The sequence below is a fragment of the Pseudorasbora parva genome, chromosome 3 (assembly GCF_024679245.1).
Source record: "Pseudorasbora parva isolate DD20220531a chromosome 3, ASM2467924v1, whole genome shotgun sequence".
In the NCBI taxonomy this organism is placed as follows: Eukaryota; Metazoa; Chordata; class Actinopteri; order Cypriniformes; family Gobionidae; genus Pseudorasbora; species Pseudorasbora parva.
Window position 1 is genome coordinate 3,720,991 of NC_090174.1, and position 26,728 is coordinate 3,747,718.

Consider the following 26,728-nt stretch of genomic DNA (forward strand, 5'->3'; position numbering starts at 1 on the left):
ACCACTGTCACTGCTACCACCACCCTGTCTTCACCTGTCTGTATAGCCGGTCCCATGGTCAAACCAACTCCCTTCTCTGGTCTGAATGAGGACTGCAACAGAACAAGTACTCCCTGTATCTGAAGTCCGAGAAGTGCAACTTTCACCAATCCTCTGTACAGTTCCTGGGTTATAACGTACGTGCCCAAGGTGGCTCGATGGACGAGGGGAAGGTTGCCGCTATCACTTCCTGGCCCACTCCTACGACAGTCAAGGAATTGCAATGCTTCCTAGGTTTCTCAAATTTCTATCGACGGTTTATTCAAGACTACAGCCTGCTCACTGCACCTCTTACTAACCTCCTCAAGGGTAAACCGAAAACTCTAGCCTGGAATCCAGAGGCTGAGAAGGTGGATCCAGGCCCTGAAGGATAGCCTTTACTTCCGCTCTGCTCCTGTGCCACCCTGACCCAAACAAGGTGTTTTGGGTAGAAGTTGACGCGTCAACCACCGGAGTTGGAGCCATCTTATCGCAGCAGCAGGAGAATGTAGCCAAGCCTCTTCCATGTGCCTTCTTTTCCAGAAAGTTGTCCCCGGCGGAGCAGAATTATGACATAGGCAACCAGGAGCTACTTGTCATCAAGCTTGCGCTGGAAGAATGGAGACACTGGTTGGAAGGAGCAAGTCATCCCTTCGTAGTGCTCACCGAAGACAAGAATCTTCAGTACCTTAAAGAATCTAAATGACTCAATCCCTGTCAAGCCCGGTGGGCTTTGTTCTTCACTCGTTTCAATTTCCACATCTCCTATCATCCAGGCTCCAAGAATATACGCGCAGATGCGCTGTCTCGACTCTACGCTCCCTCCGATGTAGTTGAAACTCCCAAAGCCCGTTCTTCCTTCCAGTGTCTTCCTCAATCCCATCAAGTGGGATTTCGACAGTCAGTTTGATAAGGCTACTCTCCTTTGAACCTGCTCCGCCGGGGTGCCCCGCCGACCGATGCTATGTCCCTCCAACTCTCCGCAATAACCTTCTGGAATCTGTCCACTCATCCATAGGTACTGGCCACCCGGGGACCGCCCAGACTCTCTTGCTTGTGCAACACCAGTTCTGATGGCCTGGCATGGCAAGGGATGTGAAAAGGTTTGTCCGAGGATGCCAACTGTGTGCCGTATCCAAGGTTCCCCGCCATCTGCCATATGGCAAGCTCCTTCCTCCCCTGATTCCACGATGACCTTGGTCCCACTTGGGGGTGGACTTCATCACTGAACTTCCTTCCTCTGACGGTAATAGGTGTATTCTCCTCGTAGTTGATAGATTCTCCAAGGCATGTAAATTAATTCCCCTGAAAGGACTTCCCACCGCGATGGAAACGGCCAAAGCATTGTTCACTCAAGTGTTCTGTAACTTTGGTATCCCAGAAGAGATCGTCTCCGATCGTGGACCCCAGTATATCTCCCGCATATGGAAGGTATTCTTCAACCTCCTGGGGGTCACGGTTAGTCTGACGTCCGGCTATCACCCCCAAGCCAATGGACAGATGGAGAGGAAGGTGCAGGAGATCAACCGGTTCCTTCGGACCTTTTGCCAGCACCACCAGAACACCTGGAACCAGTTTTTTGCCTGGGCCGAATATGCCCAAAATTCCCTCCATCAACCTACCACCGGTCTCACGCCCTTCCAGTGTATCCTTGGTTTTCAACCCCCTCTGTTTCCCTGGTCCAGTGAACCTTCTGAGGTTCCTTCTGTCAATAACTGGTTCTGGGAAAGCGAGAGGGTCTGAAGCTCGCCACCATCTTCAGCGGGCAGTGCGCAGACACACCCTGTTTGCAGACAGACGATGCCAAGAGGCTCCCACTTACTATCCGGGACAACTCATCTGGCTCTCTACACAGGACATCAGTCTGTGGCTGCCCTGCAAGAAACTGAGTCCTCGGTTCCTCTGTCCCTTCCAGGTCGAAAGACAGGTCACCCCTGTCACGTATAAGCTTGTGTTACCTCCTCACTACAGAATCCATCCTGTGTTCCATGTCTCCCTCCTCAAGCCTCACTATCCTCCTGTTTGTTCTCCCTCCACAGAGTCTGGCCAGGATGACCTACCCCCCGAGCCACCAGTTGAAGCTGACCCCATCTACTCCGTTAATGAGATTCTGGAGGTGGTCATATTGAATATCTAGTGGATTGGGAAGGCTACGGAACTCAGGAGCGGCCGTGGGTTCCCAAGGACGAAATCCTTGACCCTTCGTTACTCTCCGAGTTCCATCGCAGTCATCATACTCGACCTGCTCCTCGTCCCTGCGGCCAACCACTGTTGGTGTCCTTGGTCCGCTCCACCTGTAGAGGGGGCTAGTGTCACAGATCTGCCAGACTCTCTCCCCTCCTGCACTCAGCGTTCACAGTCACCCGAGAACTAATCAGTCACGCCTGCATCTCGTCACCTCATCACAGCTCCCCATAGAATCCCAGCACTCACCCTCAGTCAACGTCTCACCTCAAACTAGGGAAGACCCACTTACCTGTTCTCCAGCGAATACCCATACTCCAGTGACTACCTGTGACCAGAGCTTCATGTCTCAAGTCTCTCAAGTCGTCTGAGTTCCTCCACCATTGTCTCTTTGCATCCTGCCATTATCTCCACATATCTCCGTAAGACTGATCCATATCCATTCACGCTCCACTCCCTGCCCTGTGGTTCAATAAACGTCTTGTGTATTCACCCTAACCTTGTCCAGTGTGTGTATCCTGACAATATGTTTATTGGTTTATTAAGTAGCTATAGATTTTAAGTAAAATCTTTGTAGTATGCATTTTCATCTCTCGCAAAGTTGATCATATAAACTTTTCATATAAATCATATAAACATATAAACATATAAAGTATACTCCATTGGCAAGAAGGATGGTTGGGTAAGTTTAAAGCATGCACATTGCTAAACGAACCCTTGTACTACATTCAATAATTTGCACATGCACAAGTCTGCATGTCTAGTAGAATCGGCTGCGCACCTGTAACGGAGGCCAGCTAGTAGTCGCTGTGCGAGTAAACCTCACTCCTTTGATCTAAAGAGACGCTTTAGCGACTGACTCTAGAGGTTGCAGCATTTAGCCTCCTTGTTAGAGTGTTCGAGTCCACTTAGACCAGGAGGGGTTACACACAGACAGTGTGGCAATGTCCAAAAAAACACACAAGCAAACTATGCACTACCAGTCAAACGTTTGAAATAAATAAAATCAAAGAGAAATTAAAATCCCTAAGAGTCACCAAGAGTACTCTTCTTTGAGTAAAATAAATGCAGTAAAACACAAAAGCACTACAATTTAAAAGAACTTTCCTATATTTTAACATTTGTAATATACTTGTACTTAATTCCAGTGATCAAAGTTGAATTTTCTGCTTCATCATTCCAGTCTTAAGCATCACATGATCCTTTAGAAATCATTCAAATTGTCTTTTTGTGCTGAGTTATCAATTATTATTCATGCTTGAGAACAGTTTTTGCTGCTTAATTTTTTAACATTTTAAATGTATTCCAAACTTTTGATTAAAACACGCCTTAAGCATCTGGTCAAATTGCTCCATAATGTAGGATAGACTGTTAGTTATTTAGAGATGAGGCTTTTGAGTTTTTCTTTTTACTCTTCAATCAGCCTAACCAACCCTTCAGTCTGCTGGTTTGCATTTGATTTTCTGTGGCCTAAAATGCCAAGAGTGGGTTTTATGTTTTCCCCCAATCTGCAGTGTTTTTCTCCCCCTCAAACTTTCTCTCGTGCTTTTTTTCCTTTGTCTGCTATAATTCTCCTGGCCGTAAAGATTTACGAGAGAGGCACTCCGACTCATGAAGGTTGCGAATACAAACAGCAGGAGTGGCTTGAGGACATGAACCACAAACCCTGTGAACTCCATGGCCGACAGGTGGAGCAGCCACGCCACGGCAATGCCATCGGGGAAACTGATCAAAAGTGGGTGGACGCTGCAAGGCCGTCCCCTGGCTGAGAAGCACAAACAAACAGATCGCCAAGCAGCTGTGCTGGGGTCTTTGGTGCATGTCACGCAGGATGAGTACTGGCGTAAGAGGGGCACGCTGAGGGGACTGAGATTAACAGGGCATCTTTCCAAGAGGGAAAACAGAGAGCCGTTTACACGCTGCAGCAGCGGCAAGCCCAGGCATGTCTCCGCAACACTGCAACAAGTGCGGCATGTGTTAGTGTTTGTGTGAGAGAGCGTGTGTGTTTATTTTTAAGACTGTGAATGTGCACTGCCTAAAAAGAGAGTGCCATATCAAAGAAATTATGAATTACGGTCTATGTAAAATAATGGGTTCTAAAGTGAGGTGCTCTCTGATAAGGTTAACAGCAATCGCTGACCCGCATCCATCACTGTCTGCGTGAGTTCATTATCATCAAAGCAGGATTTTGAAGAGGAAACACTCCTCCAATTGATAATGACCCTTTCCTTCTGCTAGAGATATAAATCAAAACTGCAAGACACCATTTCATCAAAAAGGCATGAAAGAACGAGTCCTAACCGTGGGAAGTGTTTTAATTGTAAGGAAACTCAGCGCCTCCTCTTAAAGCACTAGCATTTGTACTGTGATATGAATTACAATACCATCATAGGCAGTTTTGGGGGCAATGCATTGTGAGCAGGGCTTGACATTAACTATTTTGCTCAACAGACACTGTGGCTAGGGGTTTTCCAAAGATACTAGCCGCTCCACATTTTCTTTTTATATATATATATATATATATATATATATATATATATATATATATATATATATATATATATATATATATATATATATATATATATATATATATATATTAGACCCACTTTATATTAGGTGACCTTAACTACTATGTACTAACATTTGAATTAATCATTTAAGACAATGCACTTGTGTATATACACGTCTTTACATTGTCCTAAAATGACTTGCATTTAATTACATATGTAATTAATTTCAGGAGTAACATTTGTAATTACAAAGTTGACACTTCCCTTACACCTAACCCTACCTTTAAATTTACCCATACCACCACACCTTTCCCTAACTTTACCCTTAAACTTACCCACACCACCACACCTGTCCCTAACTCTATCCTTAAACTGACCCACACCACCACACCTGTCCCCAACTCTATCCTTAAACTGACCCACACCACCACACCTGTCCCTAACTTTAACCTAAAACTGACCCACACCACCACACCTGTCCCTAACTTTACCCTTAAACTGACCCACACCACCACACCTGTCCCTAAATTTACCCTTAAACTGACCCACACCACCACACCGGTCCCTAACTTTACCCTTAAACTGACCCACACCACCACACCTGTCCCTAACTTTAACCTAAAACTTACCCACACCACCACACCTGTCCCTAACTCTACCCTTAAACTGACCCACACCACCACACCTGCCCCTAACTTTACCCTAAAACTTACCCACACCACCACACCTGTCCCTAACTCTTCCCTTAAACTGACCCACACCACCAAACCTGTCCCTAACTTTACCCTAAAACTTACCCACACCACCACACCTGTCCCTAACTCTACCCTTAAACTGACCCACAGCACCACACCTGTCCCTAACTTTACCCTAAAACTTACCCACACCACCAAATCTGTCCCTAACTTTACCCTAAAACTTACCCACACCAACACACCTGTCCCTAACTCTACTCTTAAACTGACCCACACCACCACACCTGTCCCTAACTTTACCCTAAAACTTACCCACACCACCACACCTGTCCCTAACTTTACCCTAAAACTTACCCACACCACCACACCTGTCCCTAACTTTACCCTTAAACTGACCCACACCACCACACCTGTCCCTAACTCTATCCTTAAACTGACCCACACCACCACACCTGACCCTAACTCTACCCTTAAACTGACCCACACCACCACACCTGTCCCTAACTTTACCCTTAAACTGACCCACACCACCACACCTGTCCCTAACTTTACCCTTAAACTGACCCACACCACCACACCTGTCACTAGCTTTACCCTTAAACTGACCCACACCACCACACCTGCCCCTATCTTTACCCTAACACTTACCCACACCACCACACCTGTCCCTAACTCTACCCTTGAAACTGACCCACAGCACCACACCTGTCCCTATCTTTACCCTAAAACTTACCCACACCACCACACCTGCCCCTAACTTTACCCTAAAACTTACCCACACCACCACACCTGTCCCTAACTCTACCCTTAAACTGACCCACGCCACCAAACATGTCCCTAACTTTACCCTAAAACTTACCCACACCACCACATCTGTCCCTAACTCTACCCTAAAACTTACCCACACCACCACACCTGTCCGTAACTTTACCCTTAAACTGACCCACACCACCACACCTGTCCCTAACTCTATCCTTAAACTGACCCACACCACCACACCTGACCCTAACTCTACCCTTAAACTGACCCACACCACCACACCTGTCCCTAACTTTAACCTTAAACTGACCCACACCACCACACCTGTCCCTAACTTTACCCTAAAACTTACCCACACCACCACACCTGCCCCTAACTCTACCCTTAAACTGACCCACAGCACCACACCTGTCCCTAACTTTACCCTAAAACTTACCCACACCACCACACCTGCCCCTAACTCTACCCTTAAACTGACCCACAGCACCACACCTGTCCCTAACTTTACCCTAAAACTTACCCACACCACCACACCTGTCCCTAACTCTATCCTTAAACTGACCCACACCACCACACCTGACCCTAACTCTACCCTTAAACTGACCCACACCACCACACCTGTCCCTAACTTTACCCTTAAACTGACCCACACCACCACACCTGTCCCTAGCTTTACCCTTAAACTGACCCACACCACCACACCTGTCCCTAACTTTACCCTTAAACTGACCCACACCACCACACCTGTCCCTAACTTTACCCTTAAACTGACCCACACCACCACACCTGTCCCTAACTTTAACCTTAAACTGACCCACACCACCACACCTGTCCCTAACTTTACCCTTAAACTGACCCACACCACCACACCTGTCCCTAACTCTACCCTTAAACTGACCCACACCACCACACCTGTCCCTAACTCTACCCTTAAACTGATCAAAATCATGTTACTTTCAAATATTTATATCCCTGACAACAGTAGTCCGGCCAGTATATTGTCAAGAGTAAAGTTGTTGCAGCCCTCAACTGATGTTGATGTTTTGGCCTAAAGCTCCGTCCTTCACTTTTCGACCAATCACGAAGTCAGTACTATTTCTGCATCCAGGTTGCTAGATCTGCTCTAGTTACCACAACTTTAGCTACAAATGTTTCTGTTGATCCTGCAGACTATCTGGCACCCTCGAGTCAGGGGGAGGGGAGAGGGGATACACCGCTCTACAGTAATTTGAAAGTGATTGCAATACCAGTTTTGGCCACAATTGTACATACACTTCCTTTAAACTTACCCACTTTACCCTTGAAAGCACCCCTCTGCTCCAAAAAATGACTATCATGCTTTTGAAACAGCACTGATTTGACCACAAAAACATATATGCTATATTAACGGCCAAAAATCCCACAAGAACCCAGAATGCTCTGATTTGCAGGCTAAGAGTATTCCTCCAAGACGTGACTGGAACTAACTGATATAATTCTATTTTATGCCAGCCATGCTCACAAACAATAATTAATAAAGCAGCTGTCTGCAAATTCTGGAGCAGCACAGCTGTGTAGACTATTTATAAAGGAAAAAATTTCCACCGCCAGCTAACTGTTCACTTAGCTGTTCACAGTTACACTGAGAACAGGCATAAGGCTTACAGAGAAATTACAGAGGCTTACAAAAAAGAGAAATAAAAAATAGAGAAAAGGGATACATTAATTCATCTAAAAATTAAAGAGCACTTAGAGATACAGGGTGCTTTGATGAGATCAGTGTGAGGAGCCAGTGTCACAATGCCCTGACAAGATGAGGATTCATCTAAAATACTCACGCATTAAATCATCCTTCACTACACTGGACAAGAACACTGTAAATTACCAAGCCAATGCCTGTTGGGGCGCCTGCCTTTGCACATGAACTGGAAAGCCATTCCAATCTTAATCCGTAGGGTGTAATATGGAGTCGGTCCACCCTTTGCAGCGTTAACAGCTTCAACTCTTCTGGAAAGCATTTCCACAAGGTTGTAGAGTGTGTTCATGGGAATTTTTGACCATTTTCTTCTAGAAACGCATTTGTGAGGTCAGGCATGATGTTGGACGAGAAGGCCTGGCTCTCAGTCTCCGCTCTAATTCATCCCAAAGCTGTTCTATCGGGTTGAGGTCAGGACTCTGTGCAGGCTAGTCAAGTTCCTCCACACCAAACTCAGTCATCCATGTCTTTATGGACAGACACCTTTTGCTCTGGTGTGCAGTCATATTCGAAAAGGAAGCACCATCTCCAAACTGTTCCCACAAAGTTGGAAGCCTGAACTTACCCAAAATGTCTTGGTATGCTGAAGTATTAAGAGTTCCTTTCACTGGAACTAAGGGCCCAAGCCCAACCCCTGAAAAACAATACTTTTGGCATTATAGTGAAGGTTGATTTAACCAAAAAGTGTAATCAGAACATTCCTATGTTTCAATGAGCTTTATGTTACCAGGAAAATGCCTTCCATGCAATGCATTCAGCTCAATGGCACTCAGAGTCTGCCGTATATGTACAGAGACAATAGAATTCCATCATGGCAACATTAATGCTGCCTCAAGAACACACATAGTCAGAAATCATTCACTAGGATCCTGAAGTGGGACATAAACCAACAAGGACTAATGGGACCATGCTAACGAGCCAAACATCAACCCCTCGGTTTGTTGGAGCATCCTCACATAGTTTGAAACAGGACTACATTTGAGAAACCTGTTTGGAAACAATCGTTGGACAACATGAACACAAAATAGTTTGGCATCAACAGGTTTTATAGGTGGTTTACAAATTTGTTGCTGTGGAAAATTTCTCCAGTATTCTCCAATTTCTCCGGTTTTCTGAAGGACTAGAATTGAACATTTGATGTGAAGTACACTACTGGTCAAAAGTGTGGAATAATTAAGATTTTTGTAATAATTAAGTTTTTGAAAGAAGACACTTATTTTCAACCAAGGTTGCATTAATTTTCTCAAAAATTCAGTACAAACAGTAATATTGTCAAATATTATCACAATATTAAAGAAATGAGTCACACTTTATTTAAACGTGACATAGTTACGACATGTACTTACTATAGTAATAACAGTAAATTATGCATAATTACAAGTAACTAATGTAAGCCTTTTTTTAAAGATTCACACAATTTAATAAATATTAAAATTCAATTGAACAATCTTTATTTTAATAATAAATGATTAAGGATTTTTCAGTTATTAAATGAAAATACGTGAGGATTAATCAGTTCGATCTGATGAAATTTTACTATTAATTAAATTGCGTAAATCCTGAAAAACATTTTTAGTGTACCTGTAGTTAATTAATATTACTCTGTATGAGTAAGTACAACATAACGTCACTTATTTTCTAATTTCTAATTTCTTTCTTATTCAAAGCTGAATTTTCAGTAGCCATACTCCAGTCTTCTGTGCCATATAATCATTTAGAAATCACTATTATACAAACACTATTATAACATTAAACATGTCTTTACTGTCACTTTCGATCAACTTGTTTTTGCTGAATAAAAACTGCTAATATAACATTAATAATAATAATAATAATAATAATAATAATAATAATAATAATAATAATAATAATAATAATAATAATAATAATAATAATAAATGTTTCTTGAGGAGCATGATTGATTTTCAATGAATGATTAGTGAAGGATCATGTGACACTGAAGACTGGAGAAATGATGTTGAATATTCAGCTTTGATCACCGGAATAAATTACAAGGTACTATATGTATATTGACATAGAGTATGTATGTATATATATATATATACACACAGAGTTATTTTCTATTGTAATAATATTGTAAAATATACTGTAAAAATGTAAATCATTAAAAACAATCAATTATTCCAAACTTTTGACCAGTAGTGTAGATTTACAGGTTTGAATATCCTACTATTCCAGGAGAACATGAAATGAGAATCTTACTTTTGGGATGCAAATTTGTCATGGCAACAGACAACAAACATTTCCTTTGGGATGCTGCCGCCATGAACTCATGAGACTTTGGCAACCACATGCCTCTGACCAGGAGAGCCGGCACACTTGTATCACTGTGCTAAGCAAGTGCCCCGCTGAGGCAAATGGGCCTTTTTGTAATGAGTTTCAATGGGCCAGTGACATTGAGGTTTTCTTTTTTGGTTGCAGAGACAGTTCAGTATTACAAATGCTGGACCAGAAATTCACACAAGCGCCTGTCCAGGGACATGCACAGACCACAAATATTTTCTCAAGGCTTTTGCTTGAGTCTAAATCACACTTATCCGGAATGCAGACAGTAGACGAGTTAATCAACTCTATGACACATTCTCTATATCGGGATAGTTGAAAAATGCGTAATATCCAGGCACTTTTGGCACTTGCATCTTAGACACAACACATGGAATAGTCTGTGATGCAGTCAGTGCGTTGATTATCTAAAAGAAGCATTGACTGGTTGCAGGACTGGCCAAAGGCAACCAAGTGTATTTGGAAGAAACGATGTGAAAGTGGTGGAACAAATCAACTCACCCTCTGCTTCTCTGGGGCTCCAGTGGCCAGATGGAGAGCAGGGCCGCGGAGACGAGGAATTGGAGGCGTACTGCTGAAGGACACGACCCTCTGAACATTTATCACATACTGATCCCACTTCTCTAGGAAACCAACAAAGACAGACAAAATGCAACTTAGATACAGCAAATTCAAGAAGATGACCAATTCAATGGGAATCGTCAATATAGGGCAAAAACTGTTAAGCACGCCACACTTTCAGAAAAAAAAGATAAAAAAGTACAAAAGCTGTCACTGGGGTGGTACCTTTTTAAAAGGTACAACTTTGTACCTAAAATATGTGCATTTTAGTCTCTCAAAGGTAAATATAGGTACCAAAAGTATACATATTAGAAACGTTTGGAAGGGTACCATCCCAGTGACAGAGAGTACAAAGTGGGAAAAATCATAAATATACCAAAAATAGAAAGTATTGCTAATAGACAGTGCACTCGATATCATCACCACTAATAGTTTAGTGCAGTCAAGCTGCCATTTTTAGCTCTTTCCCCACCATTGATGGAATTTTCCATAATTTATGAGAAAAAAAAAGCTTCCCCGCCATTGATTTAAATTTCCAGCTTTCTGTGTTTTCACGGTTATTTGGTAGGGGGCGCTATGAAAGAGTCATCTTCTGAAAGAGTAAAGAATCTGATCAAAACACAGGTGAAGAAGAAGCAGAAACAAATATCACATATAATCATATTAGGGGTGTGCCATATCATATCGTCCGTGATAATACCGGTATAAATTTTTACATGATAAAAAATTGTCATATCGAGATATCAATGATATAGTGACGCAATGATGTATGGCGCATTTACTTTCCCTAGTGCGCATAACAAAAACAACACCTGTCTGAGAGAGAGAGAGAGAGAGAGAGAGAGAGAGAGAGAGAGAGAGAGAGAGAGAGAGAGAGAGAGAGAGAGATTCGTCTGTTCAGCGCAGTACGATATATATATATATATATATATATATATATATATATATATATATATATATATATATATATATATATATATTTTTTTTTTTTTTTTTTTTTAAGATTTCCAGTGAAAACACTAGTAACTTTGTTCCATATATTTTTGGAACATATAATGTTATAGATATGTTTCTATATCGTCATAAATATCGTTATCGCAAATATTCTTGAAATATTGTGATATAATTTTGAGGCTATATCGCCCACCCCTAAATCATATGCATATGTGAAATAACGCCATTATCAACATTAAACAGCATATAAATCAAACTAATGTTACTGAATGAAATGTGGCCCTAGGACGAGCTCTAGGACTGTGAAGCTTTGGGGTGTTGATGGACTCCATCTACTCCATCTGTGTTTGATCATCGCTCTGAATCCCATGTGGATGGAGTCTTTAAAAAAATCCGATTTTCTCACTCAAAATGTGCCTTTTTATGAAACTTATCAACATAAATTCAAAAGTTGATTAAAAAAATAATTAGTATATATTGCATGTTAATATATTCATAGAACTAGGGGGCCATGGAACCTTTATGGATGGAAAGGAACGAAAAATGCTGGTGCTGACTGGCAACTTTTTTTCAAAAACGCTGACGGAGAAAGAGTTAAAGGTCAAATTAAATGTTCAAAAGTCCGGGGGTGTTGCCAGTTTATGGACATGCGACAGGAACTAGCGTTGACAATGGAAGGTGAGGAGACACACTAAAGATGTTGAGTGGATTTTTCCGCGTTTTAACATGCTTGCATTAATAGAGATTTTTAGATGAATGTCGACACTTTTTAGGTCGGCATGCTTCCTTTGCTGCAATACACTGTGTTTTTCGCCAAACTGGTGGAACTAGGTGTCGAAACACTATTGGGTAAACTGGTAATGTGCGTTATCACTAAGACCAGAAAGCAGAATAACTGACTGTAGCACTGCTTTTCAGAGAGACGAGCATGTGAACTTAGCATGTTTCCTAAATATCTGCAAACATAAGATGGTATTTTTATACTTTAGCACAGTCAAAAACATACATACATACAGCAACTTTAAATTTACACTAACCTTGAAAAGTAATACTGCAGAGCAGCATTTAATTAAATATTTCAATTTCTAAATGCCAATGTCAAAGGTTTGAGTCCCAGGGAAATCAAAATGTCTATCTTGAATGCAATATAAGTCGCTTTGGATAAAAGCATCTTACACATGCATCAACGTAAACAGTGTTTTGTTGTGCTACGCCACTACTTATTTGAAAAAAAAACAGAAAAAAAAAAACAGGTTGTTACTGGAAAAAAACAGCTGTCCACTGTTTGGAAAACAGTTATGCTACTGTCACACTACTTAAAAATGTGACACCCCAAGACTGCTCTGGTGTGAGAATGACTCATTAAGCACTCTTTGTCAAAGGGCAACGACAAATCTGGGTGCTGCTTAAGCAGTCAGACTGTGGTGTTAGAATGTCATACTGATATACAGTAAACAATGTCACATGGTCCAAGTAGAGTGTTTGAGAGCGACATGTCTCAACATGCTCCTCTAAGGGGATTCCCTTGCCGCTTGCCTTAGTGAATTCCACCTGTCTCACACATAACGGTCCCTCATGGCCTGTCTGCAGGCCCACAAATAAATATCTCTGACTGAACTTGGCTCTAAGGAAACTGATGCACAATAACAAAGAGACTCAACCCTGTAAAGTTCCACAGCTCTGAGTCATGAAATGTGGATATCTTGGGCCAACAAGATGAGTTTGGAAGGCAATGTGAACAATTCCACTCTATCTATGGCACAGCCAGCTAAACGCAGTTTAGAAATAGCGCTATTAATTGATAGCATGTGTTAGCCATTTGGCAGACGCTGAGAATTCTCGGTTGTTTTGCACTTCCTGCAATCTATCTCCTCACTGTACTCAAAAACTATTAAAAAAATGTCTCAGATGTCTCCTCTTTCAATATTTACTAAACAGAACACGCTTAGACATGTCTCCTCTCGGCCTACGTCCACATTTATATTCCATGACTTTTCATGTATCAGATTGCTTCTCGCCAAAAAATGCTGATATATATTTTGCTGCATAGTCCCTAGGGGATGTGCTATGGCATTGCAACCTGAGTTCACCTGTCATAGAAGTGGCCAGTGATGGGCGGAAACCACTCTAAAGTAATGGAGTCTTGTTCCTGTTCTACCACTTTGGGTGCCATGGGGACTGGAGGGGGTCGGTATTCGGGTTGCCAGGTTTGGTAGATGAGGTCCAGATAGCAGTGCATTCGAGCCACCTGGTTAAGTGTAAAGGAATCAGTGCAGTCGTCATCTGGGGGAAAATGGAGTGTAAGTTTGGTTATTTTGCATAGTTTTAATAGCACAGAGCACATTCCAACACATTTTTACACAGACCCTCAGTAAGTCAGTGAAGAGACTGTTTAAGATGAAATGTGAGACCTGTTGTGTTAAGAAACAAAAATCAAGGGAAATATACATTATTTTTATATACTTTACAATCAAGATCAAAGTCTTCTATTATGCAAAATGCATGAAAATATTATTTAACAGTATGTACTTAGTAAACATAACATATTGGGCCCTACCATACACTCGCCAGCCCTGACGCTTCTAGTTCTTTCTGCTAGTTTCAGCCTGACGCATTTATCATTTTTACATCCAGCTCCTCGTTGTTTAAATATCAAATGCACGGGCGCATCTGCTCACCCATGGGCGTCTGTTCTGAAAACCAGGTGTGTTCAGGAGCATTATTGGAGTGTTGCTATTTGAGGAACTTTAAATATTAAAAATAAAAGGATTCCTCTCTGGAGAAGTGTTCAGTCTTTCCACTAACATGTAAATACCAAATCCGCCATGGTTTGAGCGCAACTGGCTTTTAAAGGGAATGGGAGATGAGACTCTGATTGATTTATTGCACGTTATGCCCAAAACACACCCATGACTCATAAAGAGACAAGAGACAAACCTTTTGGACCATGCACCTGGTCCATCCACTGTTTTTTCATTCATTAAACTAGCAAAAGTGGATTCGGACATGTCTTAATTGCACCTGCACCCAATAATAGGGCCCATAATGTCAGCTATGATATTAGCATTAGCATAGTATGTCAGTGGCTTAAGTATTATCTTATAGAGACATATAAAGCATTACATATGTTTAAAGTTTCCAGGAGAGAAGGTCACATTACTGGGGTGCCTCAAGGTTTAGTGCTTGGTCCACTCCTTTTCTTGACGTACACAAGCTCACTGAGCATAAAGACACATGGCTCAGATCATTGCTATGCAAATGATACACAGTTCACCTGCTATTCAAACCTGAAAGCCCTACCCTCTCAGCTTATATCTTTGCTTGCCCTTTTTAGGCAAAATTTTAGACTGATTCCAAAAGGATAAAGGCACTATCTTTGAGTGACCATTTCTAAAATGCTAATTTCAAAATGTATGGCTGCTTTGTGTTCTCCTTTTAATGTACACATCCTAGAAAACCCATTTAGGAGTAGAATTAAACTATGACACTATATCATGAATTTTCCCCACTTTTGGAAATGTCTATTAAGGTTTTAAGTATCTTCAATCAGGCTACAAGCATGAGGAGAGAGGGGTTAAGTTTCTGACAAATATTTCTATCCATTTACTATTTGGCTTTATAAATTACTTAGTAAAAGATAGATTGAGGAAAATAGTTTCTGTATGTTCTTACCTGAGTAACTCATGTAATTATTAAAGGGCGTGTGAACAAAGTTGCGGTTGCCACACGTCTCGTTGCCAGGCCCAGGATCCCTGCAGTGCTTGTATTTGGGTGTGGGGTTGGTATCGGCGCACAGATCTCCAGTTTCCAGCGAGGGCTCTGTCTCTAAACACGCATCGTTGCAGGACTCGATCTCTGAGATGCCCCTGAACACATGGTACAGTCCCAGACTGTGACCGATCTCATGGATCATGGTATGAGTGTGGCCAAATGTACCATAGAAAGACGGATTCAGAACTATACCGCCTATGGAAAGAGAAGAAACACAGTGTAAACCCTGATGTGCTTGTACTTACATACTCATGCCTGCTTCTTGTCACTCGTAGTATTTTATACTATGTGGTTTTAAATACAAATCCATTGGTGACACTTTAGTTTAGGGTTCAGATCTCACTATTAACTAGTTGCTTATTTGCATGCATGTAACTAGGATATTGGCAATTTTTTAGCACTTATAAAGCACATATTAATGTCTTATTCTGAATGATCATATTCTACATCCATAATCTACCCAATACCTTAATCTAACAACTACCTTACTAACTATTAATAAACTGAAATTAGGAGTTTATTGAGGCAAAAGTTGTAGTTAATAGTGAATATGTTCCCAATACTAAAGTGCTACCAATCTATTTAATGTAAATGGCAATGTTAGACCCTTGAACTTGCATTGTGATCTACATCAGGTAAACCCTTCAACCTTGTAGATGAAACTACATTGCACAGAAGCAGATTTTGTTTTTGTAGAAACAGAAGTGATACAGAGCAAATCTGAATTAGTGGAATGAAGGCTGCATTTACACAGTCGACCAAATCCCATTTTCACTGGTATCTGGTACAGATCAGATCTTGCTGGAATGCAATTTGAGTCTGATTTGAGTCTTTCACATTTATCACATTCAACTCATCGGTTTCATCAATCAGCGTTTGTTAGCACCGTGAGCTAAGCTAATCATAGGTCTCTACTCTCTGCTGCCAGTGGTTCTACAATCTACTTAGCCAGCAAGCAACTTTGTGTTTAAAAGACATCTAATAGCCATCCAAACACAGCCCTGATGACTAGGCTATAGCGAGGCAAAGTTTTGGCTGTCAGTAAAAATGTCATAAATGTTTAACCAAAGAATTGAAACCAAACTCTTTAATCAATGTTGACTTTGCTTACATGATGGGATATCATAAAAGATGCAAGCTAGTTTGGCAAAAACAACCGCCTCTATTGTTGACCAATAACAATATTCTAAAAGCATGGACATAAAATAAAACCTCATGTTTGTTTTTGAACATATTTAGTACTTGTAGGAAGTATTGAATGATCAAATTAAGATTAAGATATATATGATCAACTTAGGCTTACAGTGCTTTGGGGAAACATAGCATTGAACTGTGCTCTGTCATGTGGTGTATTTTTAGCCAAAATATACAAAATAAAATTGTTTCTCAATGAGTCTTGAGAATAGGAACCACTGAAATGCTATAGGTAGGCATAGATTGTGATAGATTGAAATGTTCAGCATTACATGACTGCAGGAAGACAATTCAACGTCTTGACCTGGACTGTGCTTACGCAGTGATTTCTCAGTACCTAGATGTGTCAGTGCCTCCTTGTCCCATGGCCAGGTAGCGACTCCAGCCAGGTCTTCATCTGAGGAGTTGGCAAAGAAGATATTGAGGTGCGTTGAACCGTCCAGCTTGAGGATCTCTTTTAGCTCCTTCACATCCAGATAGGCCCTGAAACCAGACATGGAGATAATTTATTTGGTTGAAGCATCCACTGCTTATTTGACACTCATTATCCCACACCCATGAATCTACATTTCCCTTACTGCAAAGCGGCTGGAAAACTTGTTCCGCAGAGGATGAAATAACATCTCATTTTACTCCTTTGGACTAAAATGAAATGTTACGTCAAAGCAATCCCTGGTGAAAAAGAAATAATCCTAACAAGAGTCCTTCCGTGTTGGTCCAGGCTTATTTATTCTGGTTAGATGTAGTATAGTGCTGATCTAGCTTCCAGGTTTTCACAACAAACCCGCCCAAAGCTAGCCCAATCGCGTTTCGGGGTGGGGCGGGGGCAAACAAAATGTTAGCGAATGTGCTTGCTTCAAGACTTGAAGATGTCCTCCCCACCATCATTTCTCCTGATCAAACAGGGTTTATAGAGAATCATCAATCTTTTGTTTAATATCCGCCGGCAGCTTAATGTGGTATTTTCTAAGCATCGAGCCGTTCCGGGATGTGTTGTTTCTCTGGATGTCGAAAAGGCTTTTGACAGGGTGGAGTGGGAATACCTTTTATTAGCTTAGGAAAAATTTGGATTCAGCCCAATCTTTCTCTCTTGGATTAAACTACTTTATAGTGCTCCATCTGTGCTAGTCCTGACCAATGGTCTACATTCTAGGGCATTTAACTTGTACTGCAAAACTCGACAGGGCTGTGCATTGCAATTGAGCCTTTAGCAAAAGCTCTACGCGAGAGTCAGCCAATAACTGTAATCACCCGTAGTGAGGCCATGCACAAGGCATCTCTATATGCAGACAATATATTGCTTTTTTATCTCAAACCCCTAAACTTCTTTACCTGCAGCTATATCTTTGTTTGAGAATTTCGGTCAGTTTTCTGGTTAAAGGTAGACTGAGTAAACCCAGCCTGATCTGGCAGCGAATTTTTTTTTTTTTTTTTGTGGGACCCAATCACAGACTGGCTTATCCACCTGGAACGCTAATGGCGGGTTTAACATGATGATGGATAGAGAAGTGATGGGTCGTTGCCCATTGATCATGCCTCTTGTGGTCTGATTGGTTGAAGGACTAAACACAGAGCAGACTGCCTAGACCAATGTTCAATCTTAAATTGAGCTTGATCTGGTGATAGCACAAGAGTGAATTATTTCCTAACAATAAGACAATAAAAAACACAACTACAGTATTCCAGCATACCACTGAAAAAAATAAGTTCACTTATCTTGGGGTCTGTATCACTCGCCATCATGAGCATCTTTTTAAAAATAATTGTGGCGTGCTTCTTGAAAGATCTTTCTAAATGGTCCCCTTAAAAGATTTCTCCCATTGGGCGCATTAATTTCATTAAAATAGTGGGTCTCTGACTGTATCTTTTTCAGTGTCTAGCTTTATTTATTCCCCTATTATTATCTCTTTTATTTGGAATGGTAAGCACCACTGCCTGCGTAAAGCATACCTTCAGAGGTCCAGATGCAATGGTGGTATGTCCTTACCTAATTTGAAGTTTTCTACTGGGAAGCTAGCATATGAAATATACTGTATTGGTGGCATCATCACCTTTTGCTTTTGCCCAATAGACCATCATGAGTGGATATGGAAAAATATGCTTATAAGAATATTTCTCTTCTAGCACTGCTTGCAGCTAAAATTACAGTTAATTTATTTTACTTCGGGTGATTGCCCAGGGGTGAAACACTTGTTGAGGATTTGGACCCAATTCAGGAAATCATGTGGTTTCAGGATCCTTGTCTTCTCAGGATCCTTGCCCATAATCATTTTTTATTGCCAACAATTCAAGATGGATCATTTAAGAATTGGTCTGCTAAGGGGATAAAAATGTTAAAGCCAAATCTGCATTTTTTAGCGGGCTTCCCCTGCTAAAATTTCAATTCAGGGGGCTAAATATCACATTATTTTGGTCGCTATAACCCATGGACATGAAAAACAGCTCATAGCAGTAGCCTAATTATGCGGGAAAATCGTCAACTTGGCAAAACTGGGACCAGCATAGTTATGCTATTCTCAAGCAAAACTGTACTGGTGTAGCTGGTCCAACTAGCACTCCCAAGCCTGAGACCAGAAACCAGCAACCAGCATGCAAAAAAACATAACCTATGCTGAATTTTTCATCAGGGATACCAAGGATACTAGTTTTTGTCACTAAGGTTTTTCTGTTTTAATATATGCAGTATATTGATCAGTGGTTGCTACGAATGATTCTGTGCAATTCTCTGAGCAGTGTTAATTTTAACAAACCCGTTTTTCATTGACAAATACAATGACTGAACTCTACTGTCCTTTTCGTCAACGAATAAAAACGAGAGGGAAACTTTAGGGAGGAACGATTAGGGAAGAGATCCAGTCAAAACTGATGTCTTGTGTAACAGATGCATGCATTTGAATTGTAGTGTGGGGATCATCAGCGTGAAAACACAGCGCTGTGGCTCAATCAATGAATAACACACATTTATGCCAGGTAATTTCTTATGAACTAATGCTGATGAATAATGACAATGTTTTGTTCACGATAGTAATATGTTTAGACGGTTTTAACAACACATATTAATATCCCGCATCTGAACTTGAAAGAGCAGCTGCAATAGTTTCAAAATAAGAGTCAATGTGTATTACGAGCTGGTTTATAATTAAAATCCATGCATTATTTATATGTTTTTGATTACACAATAAATTATTTTATTTATTTTATTTCACATTCAATTCATAGTCAGGAGGAAATTCTAAGAACAGTATTTGACACATATTATTTAATAAAGTATCAGGGTTATTTTAAACCATTAAAGAGGGTAACTAAACCCTAAACCAACTTTTTTTAGTTAATGATCTGCAAGACTAGGGCTTTATTAATGCTCTTTATTAATTAGAGTAAATGTTTAGACATTTTGGGTATAAATTGTTTTAATTCTATAATATATGGTGTAAAAAACATCCTTTTAAGGTTGAACGGTGGCTACTGCAGTCGAATTTTCCTATTGGATGTTGTGGTGCATCGTGACATAGGATGGTACTTCCAACGGCTCACTACCACGCCTGCTGGCACGAGCTCACCACGCCCTAAGACATGTTTTCCCGTGATCACATGATGAGGCTTCAGTCCAGTATGAGCGCTCATGTTACATGAAGTAGAAACATTATGAATGATAATTTTGATGAATGATAACTCATTCGATTTTAGTTGACTAAAACTAGACTAAAACTAAAAAGAATTCAGGTGACTAAAATATGACAAACTAAATCAAAATTTGCTGTCAAAATGAACACTCATTCTGAGCTTTGAACAGAGACACCACAAAAAAGCTAATTACTACAAAAGTGTAATTTGTGAATGTATTGTTATAATTATCATTACACTGCAAATGATATGCCTGAAAGAGCAAGTTCTGTTCTTTCATTAGCACTTTCTCTTCTATGCCAGTGGAGAAGCTGTATAGCAACTGTTAACATCGCTCTCAAGAATCCATGACAATTTCCCTAGTCTGGTCCGCATTAAACATTTCATCGACAAGCTAGGAGACCAAACCAGGTGTGCCTGTAAGTGTCTTTCCAGAGATAGGTGTTTTTATGAGCGTGTAGCTCCTTTAACTCAACGTGCTAAGAGCTTGTTTTACACCAGGGCACTCCATTAGGGCAAAACCATTAAGGTCCGTTATGTTTATGGGCACTTAGAGTTCACACGACTGTAAAGCACCTGATGAAGGACCTCCCTGAGGTGAGCCGTGTGACAGCTTAGGAAACCCCATTCATCAATGAACCCAACACACACAACAGCCAAGGGGGAAGAAAGCATGGACATCGAGGCAGTACCACCTTTCACCTGTGACTAATCGTTGGACCAAAGCCATGACAGACATTTTTTCATATCACACATCTACAACGTGATCCAAATCCAGGGATGAATTAATGAGTACAACATGGTGAGGATTCGCACAAGCGTTTAACTTTTGGCTTAGGGTTGACCACAATTGCACTCAAGGGCCGTCAGATCTGATCAGTGATCTTGTGAAGGTAAAAACACAAGTCTCTCTTTCTCTCTCTCTAGACAGGCTGTTTGCTTGCAATAACAATCTGAATATACATTCTTCAAAAAGTAAGGAGAATTAACTTAAAACACATGCATGCCTAAAACATGTAAGACAACATAAGCAGATATCATTCACATTTTTCAGAGACTTTAACCGATGTCTCCTGTTAGCTAGACTTCCAAACAAGAAAAGTGGTAACAGGCTCCGGGTCTACAAAAATAAACATCCGACCACACAGCCATTGTTGTGCCATGCATGTAGCGCCGTCTTCATCCAGAATTCCACAATTAAGAAGGAATGTTGACGAATGTCCGCGGCGCAGCCATCAGGCGTCTCACTGGACGTCCCATAATCAAAACTAAATAAACAACCACTTGGGGTGCTTATCTGAAAATTCTTCTTCTGTTCTCACTCTAATCTTTCTAAATCATCTTTCATCTATCAGTTGCAATATTTCCGTCGAAAGCTCAGGTTTGGCCAACTGCTGATTTCTGTTACTGGATTGGATATCCAGTGATAAACAGTCTCATGATGATTGCGATGGGATAATATTTGGGAAAAACCACCTGCGTGTTTTTCATGACTGATGTCACCTCTAAGCCCGCACACAGAGTCATTTGAAGAGCTTCAGGAATACCATTGGATGTTATTCTGTGGCCTGGAAAGCCTTCAAAACGGCTAATAGAAAACATGGATTTTCCTTGAAAGAGAAGCTCAATTAAGGCGTGACAAAATACAATACGGGAATATTGGGATGAATCATACAGCTCAAAACAATGATGTAAAAAGGTTGTTTTCACTTATCAGTTCATTCACTATTTTCTCACAACGTGGAATGTTTAAACTTTTTCCACGAAGCTGCGTGCACTTCTGTAAACAAACGTTTATGACTACAATTGGAAAACAAAATTGTTGCTTGGAGACCACTCTAAACAAGAAATAAGCTTCCTTGACATTGGGCTTTTTACTTTGTAGTCCACCCAACTAAAATAAAAGATACCAACAAAAAAAGAACACAAAAAAACCTTTTTCTTAAGGCAATAAATCCCCTCTAAAACAAATCTCATAGCATCGGATTACTACGTGTCTTTGGGCTATACCTGTTTTTCGAAACAAAGGAACACTGCTACCATTCACAGAGAGCAAAAGTTAAACCAGACCATATCCATTCTGGTGGAATTGTTAACATGTTGTGCTTTATATCCAGTGGCCTCAGGTACTCAGACTTAGAAATCCAATTTCCTTTTAATCATTTTTTTTTCTTTTGGCGAAAATACTGGTGTTTATCGTACTTTGAGCAAATCATCATACAGCAGACGATCCTTGATAAAAACATTTTACTTGAAGTGCTCAGAAATGACTACCCAACTGTACAAAATGAAGAGTTGTGAGAAATAGTAAGTACAACTGCCATTGCAGATTACTGAGAGCACTGCTTCCCAAACTCATCCTGGTCCACACCACTGCACATTTTAGACGTCTAGCCTTAATCTAACATACTTGATTCAACTCATCAGCTCATTAGTAGAGACTTTAAGACTAATAGTGGGTGTGATCAATGAGAGAGACATACACAATGCAGCAGGGGTCTCCAGGACAGGTTTGAAAAACACTGGCTTACAGAAGGGGAAGCCAACCCTGCTCTTGGTGGGCTACCTTCCTGCACACTTCTGTTCCAACCCTGTTCCAACACACCTTGCTGTCCTTTCGAGTGATCCTGAAGACATTTATTAGCAGGTTCAGGTGTGTTTGATTAGGGTTGAAGCCAAACTCTGCAGGACGGTAGCCCTCCAGGCAGAGTTGCCAGGTTTACACAACAAAACCCACCCAATTGGTACTCAAAATTGCGGGTTGTTGGGTTAGGGTAAAACCTTCAAATCGATTGGTAAGTCTGAGATTACCGGGGCTAAATATCACATTATTGGGGTCGCTTCTACCCGCAGACATGAAAAACAGCCCTCGGCTACAGTGTTAAAGTAGCCCAATTCCATGGGAAAACCACAGACTTGGCAACACTGCCTCCTAAAGACCTAAAGAGACAAGGCCACTATTCATGCTGTTCAGCTTCTCCCTTTCAATAAACTTTTAATGAACTGTGGAACTTTGGAGATTGATCTAGGCTCGTAAGCATCGTAAGCCCAAGCTGATCTTAGAGACCATTAATGGCAACTGTTCTACGATCAGGCTCATGATACTTTTGGGAAACACAGCCCTAGAGATTCGGAAGAAATGTTTAGCTCCATAAATCCATGCCAAGAGGAAGCAGGGGTATGAATCTGTAATCCCCAATTTTACTCTTGTCCATGGTCGTCCAAACCTGCTCCTGGAGAGCCACCTTCCAGAAGAGCTTGAGAATAAGCCCAATTAAATTTAGATTGCCTTTAGTAACTTCCAGTTAAACTTCAAATCTGCAGGAAAGTGGCTTTCCTGGAGCCGGACTGGAGACCAAATAAACTCAGAACTTTGTATGGTAATACACTAAAGATCAGTGCTTGGCATTAACACCCGCCAACCCGTCAAATGCGTGTGTATTTCAGCAGTAGTGTGTGTCACAGTCACTCCTACTAGTCACTTTGGTGGGATGAATTTTATATATACTATACGTTATTTCAGTCTTAAGTCTTTTAAAAAGGCATCTGAAATAATAAACTAAGTGCAATGTAGTGTCATTTTTTTATACATATAAATACTGACATATCTGAAATGCTTCTAATACTCAACTTCCATAGCAGCTTCCCTTTCTCTCCCTCTCAGTCCTCCGACAGCGAGTGACACACACAAAACCTCCTCCCCGCACTCACTGGTTTCATTTGCTCCAGATGAATATTGTTGGTGTTACAGGTCATGAATTGTGCCTTGGGATTGCATGTATTTGCGCACACCCAAAGGGCGGTACATAAAGCCTGCATTAAATTGAGTGTTTTCGCTGCTTTTGCGTCAAATAAACACAAAATAATGTCAAAATGTTGAGTATTCATGCGAACATAGTTTACGTGTTTAGGAAAATGTGTAACAATATAATGGATCCATGTGTCAGATCTTCAAGAGACAGCAGTCGAATATACCTTCTGCCAAATTATGAGATGATATTCAAAATATATTTAGGACAGTTATTCCCCATGGTATCAATGTCAAAATTGTGGCCAGTGAAAACGCTGAGTGGATAGTAACTTTGGAAAAACAATAGCCACAGTGACTGGTGAGCAAACAAATTCATGTCAAGCCCTGCTAAAGATAAAAAAGAAGACCTAAAACTGGCAAATATGATTACTGTCATAAATGTAGCAAATGTGAAGCCAAGCCACTATGCAGCCTGTACTAGAAGAGAAGCTTGTGTAGGCCAACAGTCAAATTGCTTTCATTTTTTATAGAACTATAAATCCATGATGCAAATGGTTATAATATCTCAATTCCTAATAATTAGCATTTAACTGAAGCAACCAAAGAGCAAACAACACACAGGAAGGACTTTAGTCTGCCCTCTTCTTCACTCATCCCAGCAAACTATGAAATATCTTTGACAACATTTTTTGCAAAGCTTAATAGACTGGGTGGCTTTACCAATCACAGCTAATCTTAAAGTCTTACCTTAAATGAGAAGCTGGATTGAAGCAGGTCTTGGTCACATTGGTGATGCTAGGGTTACAGCAATCTCCATTATCGTAACCATAGTTCTCACAGTTGCACTCTGGATCACAGATGCCATTTCCTTGTTTATGTTCAGGGCATCGCGTCCTGGGCTTGCAGTAACCAGCGTCAAAGCCAGTCAGGGTGTGGTTGCATTCAGGGTCACAATCCTCATCACCCACCTTGCTGATGTCACAGTTGGCGAGCACCAGACGGTTGTACAAAGAGGAATTGCTCACGTTGTGCACAGTCAGCTCCCAGGTGATGTTGTACATGCTGAAGGCCTCATTCAGATGCTGATGCTGTAGGTGAATCTGTTGATCCGTGACTGTGGGTTTCCGCTGAAAGTCGTCAAACACGTTCACGACACGGTATCGTACTTTTTTGGGGCGACGGAAGCTCCAGAAATGATTGTAGTTGCGCACCACTTCTGTGTTATCGCACACCGTCTGTCCGCAGGCCGGAGGCTCCAGGGTGGTATCCAAAGACCACAGGCCGGCACGAGGACCCTCGTCAGGTGCCGGAAAACTGCCGTCCTTCACCGCCAGCCATTTGCGCGCTGGGTGTTCAAAGGTCTCACGGATCACCAGGTCAACCAGGTCCTCGGGGTCCTCTTGTCCATGCATGTCTCTCATGATTTGCCTCTGAGAGAGAGCCTGTCGCCACAAACCGACACGTTCCACGGAGCCTCTGTAGTTATGATTCAAGGCATTTCCACCCACCATCAGCACCTTGAGTTTTAGATCAGATCACTTTGTTACATTTATCTGTTAATTGTATTTGCATGCAGTATGTAAGATCTGGCAGCTTTTCAAAGGTTAAGAGTGTAATTTTTCTGATGGCAAAACTTATATTGCAGTATTCAATGTGGAGAGTTGTGTAAGTTATGCTGCCTTCACATGCTTCCAACTTCTGAAGTCGTGCTTAGTTGATGGAAAGAACAGGAATCATGGAGGACAGCAGGTTTATTCTTGACTTGACTTATTAAAGCTAAAATTATATGAAAAACGTCCCAAACATCCACCGCACTATTTATAGTCAGCTCGCTGACGATTCTGGAATTTCGCTCAAATACAAGGTATTTTCGCTGTGTAAAATACATACAATACGCTTTGAATGTTTATTCGTATTTGTAAATATCCACTGCTTTAATGAAAAGACAAGGTGACGTAGCTGTTGTGGAAAAAACGAATAAAGCATTCACAGCAGCAATTGTGTTTAAAGTTTATGGCACGACATCGCCCATCTTGGGACATTCGAAATCTGGTATCAAAATTATCCCCGAACTTCCCAGTGGTAAATACGGCTTGAGAAGGTGTTCATGTGCAATTTTTAACCTGGAAACTTGTATAAACGATAATTTTGATAGCATGTAAAAGCAGCATTAGCCCTTAGTAGGTTGATTTCACCAGTTCAAATCAGCAGCAAAGGCTCATTGGAAGAAAAGAAAAAACGTCTTATTTATTTTTTGCAGAACGCACTGCAATTCACTGCAGTTTCCAGCTGAAATGAACACTAGTGGCAGCAAAACTTTAACAACTCTTCGCACGAATTATGATTACAGGGGCAGATTAATAATGCAGTCTATATTTACACAGCGCAAAAAGCCCACCTTGTTGGCAGAGGCTATTTGCACTAACTCCGCCCACTGATGTCTGATTGGGCAGGACCAAATTACAGAAGGCGCTGGATTGTTAACAGTTGCAGTGCAGATGTACAAATCAGAACATTTTGATGCAAATTGACCCAGTTCGAATCTGCCTTTTGTCAAACTCACTGTACTCCCTTTTCCCATCACATATCAGATCTGAAAGGTTACACTTTACAATACGGGTGCACTAATATGCATTCATTCTTGCTTAACTTTAACACTATTAGT

General features: G+C 41.1%; 1 protein-coding gene across 1 annotated transcript in view; it reads right to left on the reverse strand.

Moving 5' to 3' along the window:
* pappaa (pregnancy-associated plasma protein A, pappalysin 1a) overlaps window positions 1-26,728 on the reverse strand; it is a 134,091-nt gene that overhangs the window by 97,694 nt on the left and 9,669 nt on the right. Inside the window, exons 3-7 of the mRNA XM_067439882.1 lie at window positions 24,811-25,580; window positions 17,026-17,171; window positions 15,396-15,689; window positions 13,814-14,006; window positions 10,710-10,831 (exon numbers count right to left, since the gene is read on the reverse strand). Coding sequence (XP_067295983.1) covers window positions 10,710-10,831; window positions 13,814-14,006; window positions 15,396-15,689; window positions 17,026-17,171; window positions 24,811-25,580 — 1,525 coding nt within the window. The remainder of the gene's footprint in view (window positions 1-10,709; window positions 10,832-13,813; window positions 14,007-15,395; window positions 15,690-17,025; window positions 17,172-24,810; window positions 25,581-26,728) is intronic.